Raw genomic sequence first — 13,932 nt, forward strand, 5'->3', positions numbered from 1 at the left:
TGTCGGCGGGGGGCGTGGTTAATCATGCCTTCACGAAGGTGTGAATAGCTCTAATTAGCACATGAATGCTACCGATGTTGATCTACTCAGGCTGGCCTGCTGACAAACAACCATTGGATGATTCCACAGGCATTTTAAAAGGAAACCATCATGTGATTGGATAGCAACTCCAATCACATGAGTGAGTGATCATGTGATTGGATGACAACTCTGCTGCTATTGGTCATCTGTGCGCCACAAATGATAATAATAATAATAATAATAATAATAATAATAATAATAATAATAATAATAATAATAATAATAATAATAATAAATACATATTAAATCATATGTTATATAATAAATTAATACATTAAAAATAGTTATTATATTGTTAAATTTATGTATATATAAAATATAAATGACATATCGTCTCTGTCTGATAAAAAACACGTATCTCCACTTTTAACAATTTTGACTTTCCATTGGCTAAGGAATATTAACATTCTCCCCCAGCAACAGGTAGCATTGGGGATCCAAGTGACCAATGGAAAGACGTTTTATTACATCATATATTTAACAAGTATCTCCATTGGGTGTCAGAAGTGTCCATCAATGTGCGTATCTCCCTAACTAGCATCCTGTTGATACTGATAATTATGTTTCGATCCAAAATAAGCTTCGTTGCTGCCAACCTCTACTAACGTTGTCTGTATATCAGATGATTTGTCATGTCCGTAAACACAGACTGTATACTGTAAATAACGTTAGGTTTTAAACAAGGGATAGACGATAAACTCTGTGATTTCCTTGAACCGAGTCAGACTGATGCATGTGCGTTAATACAGTATTAGATGACTCTTCGCCTATATGTGTTATGGCTGTACAGCCGCCGAGTATTAGGACCCAGAGATGCAGAAACCAGAGGCAGGAATTGTGTGAAAACAAGAACGATTTATTAACAAACGAGGAACAGAAAACGCGCTCAACGAGCGGATAAATAACAAACAAAAGGCGCACTCAAAAGGAGTGGAAGACGAAGAAACAAAAGACGCACTCAAACGGAGTGGATGAACAGAGGGAGCACCGACGGAGCGGGTATGACACGAGGCACGCGTGGAAGCGGCAGGCAGGCACTGAAACGAAAGAAAAACACAGCACAATAAATGGCTGGAAAAAAGCGAAGGACAAAATAAAGACTTTTAACTGACAAGGAGAGGAAGACCAAGAGAATAGTACTTACGGACCAACAACCAGAACTAGACATGGGAATCAGGAATAATCCGGCAAAGGAGAGGAGCAGGTACATGCCTTAAATACTCTCCCTGATCAGGGAGAGTGACTGCAGGTGAGTCGCAGTGGGAGGAGCTGGCAGCAGGTGAGGGGCTGCCCAGCCATGGATCCAGGGGTGACAGACAGACACACACACACAGGGAAAAGGGAGAGGAGACACACAGGGAGAGACAGGAAGCCAGGATCGTAACAATATGGACTAATCTGATTTCAACACAAAATACCAAAAAAATCTTAGATTAGGGTAATGTGCTATGCGGAAATGTAGGATAGCCTGCTATCAATAGTTTACGGATTTAGTGGGACATGAACGGGAGACTCGAGGCTCGTAAATGACTGGACATCATTGGAACGCATTATTTAAAAAACACGTATGTCCAATGTCACTCACAACAACGCACGTAAATCTGATTAAAATACTAAACGGGTTGCTAATCACTGTGTAACTATAGGTTTTCATTTCGAGTCCTAAGCGTGTCTAATTACTGTGTTTTGGGTTTAATTTGTAAGTTAATTGACGAGCAAAACACTTTTTTCATGCTCCTGAAAAAAACGAGTTTTGGAGATATGTGCTTTTTATCGGACAGCGACGATATATTTTATTTGATTGATGATTCATTGATTTATTTGGCGATCCACCTTCTACACTACCACACAGTAGAACACAAAGAACACAGTTGACAGAAACATTTTGAAAGAAAGTCTTTAAGGAAATCATGACACACACATTAACAAGGATCAACCAAGTAAATTCAGTGACTACTGGGGAAAAAAAGCAAGGAAATGTGCAGAGGGGTTCACTGATAAGAGTCTCTGGGTTGGGCCATGCCACTGGTCCATGGTGCATGAAAAAGAGTCTAAGGCCTTTGGAAATGCTTCTTTGCTGCCTCTGGGTCATACTGAGGTGGCGCCTGTTGCTTTGAAGGGGACTCGATGCGAAGCCTCTTGCAGTGTGCCGCCACATACTTTGGGTCGCTCTCTCAGAGTCTGGCAGAGTTTGGAGAGCTAGGACACTCCTTCTTGCTTCCAGCAGCTGTAAATACAGGTGTTAATATAATATTAGTACTGCTAAGAAACAATAACACATGATAACATATGTGAGCATGTTTGTCGAAAACAATGCAGATAATAAATAAAATTCAGCCCATTTTTACATTGTTGTGAAAATAAAGCGGTATTCATGGGACTCTTATCCGCTTCATTCTCGAGCTGAAATCTTCAGAGCTGCTGCCTGAACTGAAAGAGCTGGCTGGGCATACCTGAAGCTCCTCCACACCATCTCATAATATGTCTTACAGGCTGCTGGAAGAAAATATATATTGGTTTGAAATAATTAAGACAGGCTTCAGTAAAAACAACAACAAGAAACAACAGAAAGGGTTTAAAAGACTGCTGTCCACACCATCCATGTCTGGACTCCCAGTTAAAGTCGCCATCAAATATGACGTCACCGTTTCATTGTGGGGCGAGTTCATTCTGTAAAACACAAAAAGTACAGGTCATGCAATGTTTACGTTTACTTATATTCTGCAGAATATTTCCTGTGCATTTTATTAACTTACCCCTGCTCAGGTTCATATCGCCTGTCGTGTCCGTCACTATTGTGCAGACGTCGCACCTTTTCCTTTAAAATACAAAATACATTGTAATGTTAAATGTAACGTGAACGATTACCAAACGTTCGGAACGTAGTGCAATAAGAATAATAAAGGTTTGGCGCCCTAAAAACTACACAATGTGGTACTAAATGCTAACGTTACGTACGTAACTTACGCACCCGTCTCTTTGTCTCCGCAGCTGCAGTTCGGTCGGGGCTGCTCCTCCAGAGCGAGCAGTCTGGCTTTTGTCACAGTCATTCTCCTCGCCAACTGCGCCATCAGCTGCGTTAGCAGCCGAGACAATCCACTGAGGACGCTGAGCAGTTTCTTCTCTAAATTGTTTGGACTTTCTGGATATGGTCGCTCCGCAGCCAGGCCGTCCACTCGTCGCAGAGGAGTGCCTTCTGGGATGAACTGAAGACGACGTCCGGCCATTGTATGAACAGAGTTAAAGTTTAGCAGGACCTGAAACGTAACTGTTCTGATCCAAGCTCGATTCGCCTTCACAGACGCGTCAAGGTCGTTTTCTGCCGACGTCATTGCGTTAGAGGAGGCATCCAATCATATGCGAGGTCGCGCTCTCGGAATTTCTCGCGAGACCATTTTTGTTGTGTAAATGAAAAACATGCTGTGATTTTGTTGGGTACTTTGATTTTCTATTTTTGTACCTGAGTATTTTATAAAACATGTAAACTTCTTTAAAGTGACATCATCGAAAAAAAAAAAAAAGAAAAGTTACTTTGGTGTGTTCCCTTTTAATTCCTACTTAAAGAATCATCAGTGGACTTACTCTGCTGGAATTTTGCAAGCTAATCACACAAGCATTGTTCATCTGGTGTTGTGGTGGCAAAATGCGAAAAATTGTGACCAGTGTCCAAGAACTGTAGATGCTTTAATTTTCACAATTTTGATTTAGCAATTTAAGTGGAAAATTAAAGACCTTTGAGAGTCAGGACACTTATCCTGTATGTAACCTATAAAATTATTTAAACACATTTTCACATTTTCCAACACATTTTAAATCCTCATGAAAAAAAAAAAATCTTTGTATTCTGTAGGCACAGAACACACACACACACACACACACACACACACAAAATCCCAATTTGCATTTGTATAGCTTTGCAGCATTTACATTTGCATTTTAACACCTCATGGTCACAGTGGCTGAGAGAGAACTTCCACGGCAATTTACAGTGACGGAAATTGACGGAAATGTGACTTTTCATGCAGTGATAATTTGCTAAAACCCCTGGATCAAGAGTAGGCTTTTTAAGTAGCGGTTTTATCACAGCTACTTTAAAGGACTGTGGTACGTAGCCTGTGGATAAAGACAGATTGATCATGTATAATACTGAAGAGTCAATTAGAGGTAATACTTCTTTAAACAGCTTAGTCAGGATGGGATCTAAAATACAGGTTGATGATTTTGATGATGAAATTATTGAAATTAGTTGTCGAAGGTCGACAGGAGTAAAACAGTCTAAAACTGCGACAGACTGAGTAACAGTTTCTATGGTTTCTGTGTTTGAAGACAAAACAGTACCTGTTGACGGCAGGAGCTGATGAATTCTGTCTCTAATAGTCAGAATTTTATCATTAAAGAAGCTCATGAAGTCATTACTGTTCAGAGCTAAAGGAATACATGGTTCAACAGAATTATGGCTCTCTGTCAGCCTGGCTACAGTGCTGAAGAGAAACCTGGGATTATTCTTATTTTCCTCTATTAGTGCAGAGTAATAGGCTGCCCTGGCACTGCGGAGGGCTTTCCTGTATATTTTAAGACTCTCTTGCCAGGCGAACCGAAATTCTTCCAAATTGGTAGAACAACAGGCTTCTGGTTTGACCTAAGCCTCAGAAAACTGCAACCTTTCACAAAGTTAACCACATGACGACAAAGGTCTAGAGCAGCAATCCGCCTGCCAATGTCAGACTAACCCGTTTGGGCACCAGGGCACAGATTTTTGTTGAGCCCCCATTGACCACCCCAGCACACAGCAAATTGGACAATAAAAGAAAAAAAGAAATTAAACAAACTGACCCCAGATTTTCGAATAATGATGGTCTTGAGACAGAACCAAAAAGCAAACAAACAAACAAAAAACTCGAATTCATTGATCTTAGAGGTATGTGAGGTAGCTTGGCCTGCTTTCTAGACAGTTAAGTTCTACAATGGAGTTTTTCTTTGTTGTTGAACTTTGTTCCAACTGTGAATGTTATGATGAGGCAGCCTGCATGATAAGGCAGCTAAGGACACAGTTGGCTGTCATCCTACCCACCAGGTATCCAAGCAGGGTAGCAGAGTGCTGCCAAAGCTTTTCTGCTGTTTATGTTAACCTGCCTGTCCTGTGTTCTTCTCCCTTACAGCACTGACAGGAAGTCAAGCCAAGTCCGAAGCCCCTATCCAAGGCCTTCACAGAGACACAGGCAGCAGGACACGACATCGTAGGGCAGCCACCGAGGAGACCTACTGGGCCTACTCAGGTGTGTCTGTACTTCTTTCTGTCTGTGAGAGCCAGTCTTTCCATTGTGGAAATTGTGGTGAGCTTTCAGTTGTCTCTGGACATTGTGGAAAAGTTAGAAAGCCTGACACTTTTCAGTACTGGGAAAAAAAGGCAAATTACAAGAAAAGTTATGTACCTGTAGATTGATATCAATTTTCCATTTTCACATTTGTCTTTGACAAATAATGCTGTCAGAAACAGCTGGCAGCTGAAAGGGCTGAGTTTGGGATCAGATTAGATGGTTTGTGAGTAAAGTATTTTAAACGGGAAGCTTTTGGGAGGCTCCAGACTCTGTACCCCAGATCACATAGCTGGTGCATGCAGCAGAGCAACACTTATCTTGAGGTTGCTGAGGATTTGCGGGCAATTCTTAACAACCCCAATTCCAAAAAAGTTGGTATGCTATGCAAAAGATAAATGAAATTGGTGTAGTGTTAGATGTTAGAGATTTCAGTAAATGGAAGGCTTCACAAGTACAGGAAGACAAACTTGTATGATTTAGAGCAGGCTGTGTGTGTGTGTGTGTGTGTGTGTGTGTGTGTGTGTGTGTGTGTGTGTGTGTGTGTGTGTGTGTGTGTGTATTAGAGTGAAAGCGGTTATGTGCCAGGTTATGTGCCACTGTCAGTGCAATATGTTTGCCTTCCTCTTTCTGTCTCTCTTCCTGTCTCTTTTTATTCTTCTCTCAGTTGCTCTTGTCCTCATCCCTCTGTCTCTCCTTTGGCCTCGAGGCGTCTCTGGGCTCTTTTTTTTTATTTTACAAGTGCTCCAGAAGAGAAAAAAGACATTTCCGCTGTCCCTTTAGAGCCTATGGTTTTCCAGAGGGGCAGCATTAATCTTTCACCATGCAAACGATGCAAGCTGCGGGCCACAAATGATCTTTTAGTTTATTTATTTCAATATTTCCACTGGCTCGTCCAACCCTAATTGGTCACCCGTTGTGTCTACGAGAGCACAGGAGCTTGTGGGTAAAAACAGAGCCAGTGACAGTTTCACTTAGTGTTGCTGCTGATACTAAGATGTACCAATGCTCTCCTGCTGTCCCCTCAAACATGTTTGATCACAGCACTTACATAAGATGCTGATGTAACGGCAGGCAGGATCCAGGCAAGAGAGGAAAACAACAGACAGACAGCAGGCCGACGTATTTTATTGGAGTGGAAATTCTGTAAAATTCTGGTCTTTTATTATATAAGGTTGCTCTCATTTTGGAGACTGTGGACAAAAAACATACATGTTAAAAAAGTTTTGCAGCAGAATCCTCAATTCAACCTAAACTTAACAATCATAGTAGTCATGAGAAGAAACGCAGCTGAACCATAAGTTTTCCTGACAGTAGGACTTGTCATTAATGCCTTGGTATTTTCTCTGGGTTCGAGAGTCATTTAACAGAAAGAGCAAAGTGAATACAAATTCAGTATATTTTCATAGTTTATGCATGATTGTTACATATAAAGTGCTTTACATACACCTTCTTCCACTGTAGACATTCTCTTCCTTCTGATGGCTTCTTCAGAGTTTCCTAAACTTCTACTTGTCCTAATTAACTCATCTTGTCCTCCAGAGGTCTGACAAACTCCTCAAACAAACCTCAGTGGGTCATGGCTGCTTTGCCATCTACTTGGTCAGAATGGCAGATTAAAACCAGGCGCAATGTTGACAAATAAAGAGGTATCTGGGGAAGGCCTGATACTTCCAGAATGAGAGAGAATGACAAAAAGACAAAGATTAACACAGAGTGCCTGTGAGATATACTGAGACAGACAAACTTTATTGTCATTCAGTGAACAGCAAGTGTACAACGAACAACGAAATTTTGTTGCAATAGAGTCAGCACAGGATTATATCTATATCTATATCTATATCTATATCTATATCTATATCTATATCTATATCTATATCTATATATGTACATATATAAATATGTTGTAATATTTACAAGTATATTAAAATAAACAGCAGAATAATGTGATATACAGTGGCTTAAAAAAGTATTCACCCCCCTTGGCATTTTTCAGGTTTTGTTGCCTAACAACCTGGAATTAAAATGGATTGTTTGAGGGTTTGCATCATTTCATTTACAGAACATGCCTACAACTTCGAAGATATATATATATATTTTTTTTCCTGTGAAGTGAACAACAAATAGGACAAAATAACAGAAAACTTCAGCATGCATAACTACTTTTGGCAAACTCAAAATGTGCCTCCTTATTTTTAACACTAAGTAATGGCTTTTTTTCTGGCCACTCTTCCATAAAGCCCAGCTCTATGGAGTGTACGGCTTTTTGTGGTCCTATGCACAGATACTCCACTCTCTACTGTGGAACTCTGCCAATCCTTCAGGGTTACCTTTGGTCTCTGTGCTGCCTCTCTCTGCCCTCCTTGCCTGGTCTGTGGGTTTTGGTGGGCAGCCCTCTCTTGGCAGGTTTGTTGTGGTACCATGTTCTTTCCATTTGAAGGTGATAGATTTGATGGTGCTCCAGGGGATCATCAAAGATTTGGATATTTTTTTTCTAACCCAACCCTGACTTGTACTTCTCAACAACTTGGTCCCTGACTTGTTTGGAGAGTTCCTTGATTTCACACACTTAAATTTCACTAACTATGTGACTTCTGAAGGTAATTGGTTGCACCAGAACTTTTTAGGGGCTTCATAGCAAAGGGGGTGAATGCATATGCACATGCCAATTTTCAGTTTTATATTTTTAAAAATCTTTTTTTATATATATTTTTCTCATTTCACTTCACCAACTTAGACTATTTTGTGCAGATCCATGGCATAAAATTCAGATTAAAAAACATTTAAATTACAGGTTGTAGTGTAACACAATAGGTAAAAAGCCAAGGGGGATAAATAGTTGTGCAAGGCAGTGTATACAGTATGTTAAAAATAAACAGCAGAAATATACACTGAGGTTATTATGAAGTGCATTAGTGAAGAATGACTTGAAGTTCATTATGAGTTCAGCAGTCAGATTGTCTGGGGAAAAAAGCTGTTGCAGAACCTAGCGGTCCTGCATTGAATGCTGCAGAACCTCTTTCCAGAGGCCAGCAGGGAGAACAGACCATGGTTGGGGTGTGAGGAGTCCCTGATGATGTTACTGGTATGGGACATGCAGTGTTTGGGTGCAATGCCCTGAATGGAGGGGAGTGAAATCCCAATGATTTTCTCCGCTGTCCTCACCGCTCTCCTCACGTTCTTCCAGTCAGCAGCACTGCAGCCTCCACACCACACAATGGTGCTTTTGTAGAAAGTAGTGAAGATGGGCGGGGGCAGGTGGGCTCTCCTCATCCTGTGCAGAAAGTGCAGGTGTTGTTCTGCCCTCTTGACCAGTCATGTGGTGTTCACAGACCAGGTGAGGTAGTCTGTGATGTGCACCCCCAGGAGCTGTGCTTCACTACCACTGCGGGATCACATGCTATTTGTGAAATATGTGTGCCTCATATAGGTATAGGTATAGGTATAGTATAGGGGCAACCTCTGACATTTGTATTTTTTTTAAGGAAATTATTATATGACAATATAAGAAAATAAAATATTTCATATGTATTTTGAAACATGGCAGCAACATAACAGAAAATGATCACTTTAAAAAGAAGAATTGTGTTTCATGTCATTATTTTGGCAAATATAACAATTCAATTCAAGGTGAACTGTATTAGATGCGATAGGAAAATCAGGCACTGCACCCTTAAGTGATGCTTAGGGAAGTCAGCTATGACTCCCATGGAGCATTTCAGACAAAAACATCTAATCAGCTTAAACAGCAAGAGTTTAAAGCAACTCATTTTGGATTCTGGGTAAAGTTTGGATGAATTCAACAATGTGGCATGTTGATTTCTTATCTATTGTAACAATGAAGCAGCGTTATAATTTCTATAATACTAACGAAGATTTATTGATGCAATATAGCTATACTGCCATTTACTAATTATTGATATGATTTTCTCGTATAATCAAGTGACATTGTAATCAGATGAATCAAACTTATTGTTACATGAATAGAACTTTATTTATATTAACTGGAAGTGACTATAAGGTTGAGCCTCAAAGTTTAACTGCTCACATTAACCTCATTCAAGCTGCATTAGCCAAGCTTTTTCCAAGTTTCCAAGCCAAGTTATGCTATTATAAAACATATAGACAACCCTGACTGTGATATATGTTCCTCATTCCACATAATTTCAAGTGCTTTGCCGTAGAGTTTTAAGAGGTTGTCTTGGGCTGACTGTGACAAGGTCAAACTGATTGGCTCTTCCTCCCTGGCTGCTGGACAATTGAAATCCGAGAATGCCTGTTTTGAAAGACTTTATTCATTTTACCATTCACAGTATGATCCACATGTTAGCATTAACAATCCCCTGCTCCCTATTTTTTACCATTGTTACACATACACACTTTACTGGAAATTAATTTTCAGACCTGAACAATGTCAAGGCTCACTATTAACAAGAGAGGCAAACTTAATTTGTGTGCTCCTTCTCAAACTGTTTTACCATGCAACACCAGCCACCATCAGAGAGCTCTCTGAAGTGGGTAAATGAAGATCAAAATTGATGATATGTTGTTCATTCATTTTACTCAAGCAATTTTATTAGCCTGACAGTAAGTGGTATTGTTTTCCTTACTTTTTTTTTCATGTCTGAAAACAAAAATACCTTTTAAATAAATTAGACAAGAAGCATAAGTTCAGTACTGTGTTTTGAAGCACGTCAATGCCAGTGTATAAAACTAGAATAAATAAATAAACTATATAAACTTAAATAAATAAAGAAATAAAAGCTATATACATACTGCTGCCAGAAATACTCACTGGAGCACAAAATCTGCCTCAGAAAGCTGCAGATTAACACACAATTGCTTCTATTTGCTTCTGTTTGAAGGACGTTTGCTGAAAAACGTGGTAAAAATAATAGTATGAAGAAATAACTATTTGTAAAAACTCAAACCAACACGTGAGTATTTTCCAAGATTTATGTCTTTAGTGGCAACCAGTGCGTTTGGATGTGAGTGCCATGGACAGGGAAGGCAAATGACTGTTACATTGTTGGCTTTGGTCATCCTGGGATTTGGTGCCGATTAGAAAAACATGTAGAACATCAGCAAGTATTGTCGTGGTAATAAAAGGTTAGTGTACCAACAGAGGAGTTTGACCAAAGCTTGACCAAAATACTTTCCATTCAAAATTTGTACTCTGTGTCAGTACAGACAAAGGTCACAGAACTACAGTATATAGTCTAGCATAGCTTAGCACAAAGACGTGGGTGAGAGGGTAAACAAGAGAATTTCCCAAAATGTAAGACTGTGCCTTTAACATCCCTCATACAAACAGCAAACCCCTGTACTGTTCTGGCCAGTGTTTCGTTGGACACCCACTCACAGAAAGTAGAAAACTGCTGCAGATGCCTGTAACAGACAGTGAGAATGAAGTGGTGCAACAAAAGCTTTGTTTTGCTGCAGTATGCCACACTTCTCTAAAGGGATTGTGAATTAACAGCAAAAACATTTTTAACAAGAGGGTCACAATTCACTCTTTGACTGATGACGCAAATTGCTGTTTTATTTGAAACATGGCAGCTATTAAAAAAAATGTTCTAAGTTGTCACATCTGTCAAAAGTTTCCACATTTTGTATTGACCTTTTCACTTCACAGTTTTGAATTGTCCCACTGATTGTTTGAAACTTCATTGAGAGAGAAATGCTTTTCTTTAGAGGGGGTTCTTACTGTCAACACATTCAACCTTGCAAAAGTGTTCCTCAGCTACACCTCTAGATAAATAATTCACTGGATTTGTTTTATTGTGATGCTTTGTGCTTTTCAATGAGACTCCAGTTTAAGGCGGAAAATATATTTCAGTCCTCCAACTGGCTAATCCTGCTGAAGTGCCACGGAATCCCTATCACCCTGTTCTGTAGCTAAGCATGACCTGTGTCCTCTGACTTTGCTATGGAGCAGGCCTGCAGAAAAAACCTCCTTCACATTCATTGTGCTTCCCTTTGGACCTGTAATCTACAAAGATGTAGATGCTGTCAAAGCCAATCTTTCCCGCTTTTTGACCCATGGCAGACCAGGAGCAGTGGGCTGCCAGTCGACCAGCGCCTGGAGACCAGTATTTCTTCGTCACCATCAGGTGGTGATCTTCTTGCATGTTTTTAGTGGGGGTTATTAAGGAGGAAACCCCGGGTGAACACAGGAGAACATGCAAACTCCACACAGAAAGGCCCCCTTTTTTCCTCAAGCAGCAGGCACTGAAGGCATGGTGGAGGACACGCCACCAGCACCAACTTAAATGTGCTTTTTGCTGAAGTCATACTTAAGATCAAAATTCATCTTAAAATTCATATTTGTTTTATAAACGAGGTCTCTGAAGAGTGGAAATTGTTATAGTGGCAGATTAATGTACATTGTTTTGTAATGACATGTTGAACCATCACATATGGATGTACAGTTTGGGTAGCCTCATGCTTGTGGATGTGTATTTTACAGTATATGTCAATTATATCCCTTGCCTTTGTTTTAATAGCCAGTCCACCAATCAATCAAACTATCACAATGAACAAACCAGCGATGAAATGCAGGAACAACACTTCTGCTAGGATCTGATGATGAACTTCAACACATTCAGAGGGCACAGAGGACAAAGAAAGCTGTTCTCAATCAACCTTGTTACTTTCACACTGCTGTTATCATCACATAAATGCCCGTAGCTGTATATGTGCGTGCACACAGTCCCTTATTTGTGTGTCTGCTTGTTGATTAAATGATTGGCAGCAACCAACTGAGCTGTCCGTGTGAGGTGTGAGGGGTGATGCATTATAGGAGTACTCTCTGTAATTGCGTCAGTGGCTGCGTGTCTAATGCAGGATCAAACTGACTTGCTTTCTGAGAAAAAACACTGATTTGATGCTGGCATAGCTGTCATAATATTTCCACAGCTCTCAAGTAGTCCTTGAATAGCCTTGGCCTCTATTGAAGACTTTAGGTTCTATTGAGAACCTAAAAATACATCTGTCATTCAGCTGGACACACTCGTCGCATTTGAACAAGTCATTGTCAAGTGTACTTAACAGTTCCTTGCAATGAAACACAAAGCTTTTTGAAACCCAACTGGCAATTTTTTTTGAAAGATATGGATTTGAGTCTCAGACATATGGAAAATAATTTGACTTATAATTAGTATAATGTAATCACATCTGGTAAGCAATCAGCAAGCAGTAGAAAATATTTAGCTGTGTGCTGTTACATGATGTGTTTGTATTGATGCAGTTTTTGCCTTTCCAGTTTTGTTTTGGAATTTAAAATTAGGGAAATTTTCCAACATCCCACCCTGGACTGTCCCTTCACCCTTACCACTGTCCCCATACTACTTACATTTAGACAAAACTACACACAGTGAATCCTTTAATCACCAGTTGCTTTAAAATATCAGATCAACTGTTACGATCCTGCAGACCTGTCTGTTTCTTGTGTTTTCTTTTCCCCTTTTCCCCAGTGTTATTTGTTGTCTGTCTGTTTTCCCCTGTCTTTCTAGCTGGGTGTGCCTCTACACCCAGCCAGCTGCGCCTCCCCAGGTGCACACCTGATGCACTTGATCCTGATTAAGGCACAGGACAAAAGGGGAGAGCTCTCTCTTACCTGCTGCCAGATCGTCCTGAATCCCTAGCAGATTCCTTTTTCATGCAGTGTGAGTACTCCGTATTATCATCCCTCTCCTCGAGTGTGTCTTTATTAATGTTGGATAACTTATGGACTGCCACTCATACTGTACATTTTGTTTCAGTGTCTTTCTTGCTCATTTATTAAAATAAATTATTATTTGCGTTTTCTAAATTGCCTCTGATCTGCATCCTTTGGTCCTGAAAACAACTCAGGGGAAAAGCCTAACATCAACAAGGATTGTGTTAATTAATTTCCACATTATGTGACTACAGTTAGGTAGTCAGAATCAGATACCTGTTGAAAGTGAAATGCTGTGAACATCTCTGCATTTTATTAAGGAAAACACTAAAGCGCATATAAATTCAGCACACAGTTTATTTATGTATTACTTGAAGGATATGTAGACATCACTTACACATTATGCTTCATTTGTGATTTTGAGAAATGCTACTGGCAAGTTGGGCAGTTGGTTGAAGAGGGTGATGATTAAAATGGATGGGAGAGGCACAATCTGACGTGTTCATGCTGTCAAAGCTTTCCAATGAAAAATTCAAACATGGGCAGAGCTAGCCTTTCTAACACATGCTTAACGTTGTTGATGGCCTATTTTAAGCCAAACTATGATCTTTCTTAAAGTAAAGTAATTTTATTCCCTAAAGGTACCCAAGAGTTTCATTGCCTTCACTGTGGCGACATTTAAGTAAGCAAGCTCAGTCATAGAACTCCCAAGTGAAAGTGATGTTTTTGACCCATTCATCCACAATGACCTGCTCCCTATGTGGACTTTTTCACTGTTTGGTTTTGGTCAGTTGTAGTTATGGTCCTAGAGCCACACTGATTATGATGTTGTAGTAACAACACCAACAGAGCAACATCAGATGAACTGATGGGAGA

At 40.0% G+C, this 13,932-nt stretch overlaps 1 protein-coding gene across 2 annotated transcripts in view; it reads left to right on the forward strand.

The window, feature by feature from the left end:
• The window catches only part of LOC139328600 (receptor-type tyrosine-protein phosphatase gamma-like), a 551,152-nt gene that overhangs the window by 127,115 nt on the left and 410,105 nt on the right, over nucleotides 1–13,932 (forward strand). For both annotated transcript variants that reach the window (XR_011602038.1, XM_070958423.1), the window contains exon 2: nucleotides 5,241–5,357. Coding sequence is in view for 1 of the 2 variants with exons in the window: in XM_070958423.1 (XP_070814524.1) it covers nucleotides 5,241–5,357 (117 nt within the window). In the remaining variant the exon portion in view is untranslated. The remainder of the gene's footprint in view (nucleotides 1–5,240; nucleotides 5,358–13,932) is intronic.

This window comes from Chaetodon trifascialis, chromosome 3, assembly GCF_039877785.1.
Source record: "Chaetodon trifascialis isolate fChaTrf1 chromosome 3, fChaTrf1.hap1, whole genome shotgun sequence".
In the NCBI taxonomy this organism is placed as follows: Eukaryota; Metazoa; Chordata; class Actinopteri; order Chaetodontiformes; family Chaetodontidae; genus Chaetodon; species Chaetodon trifascialis.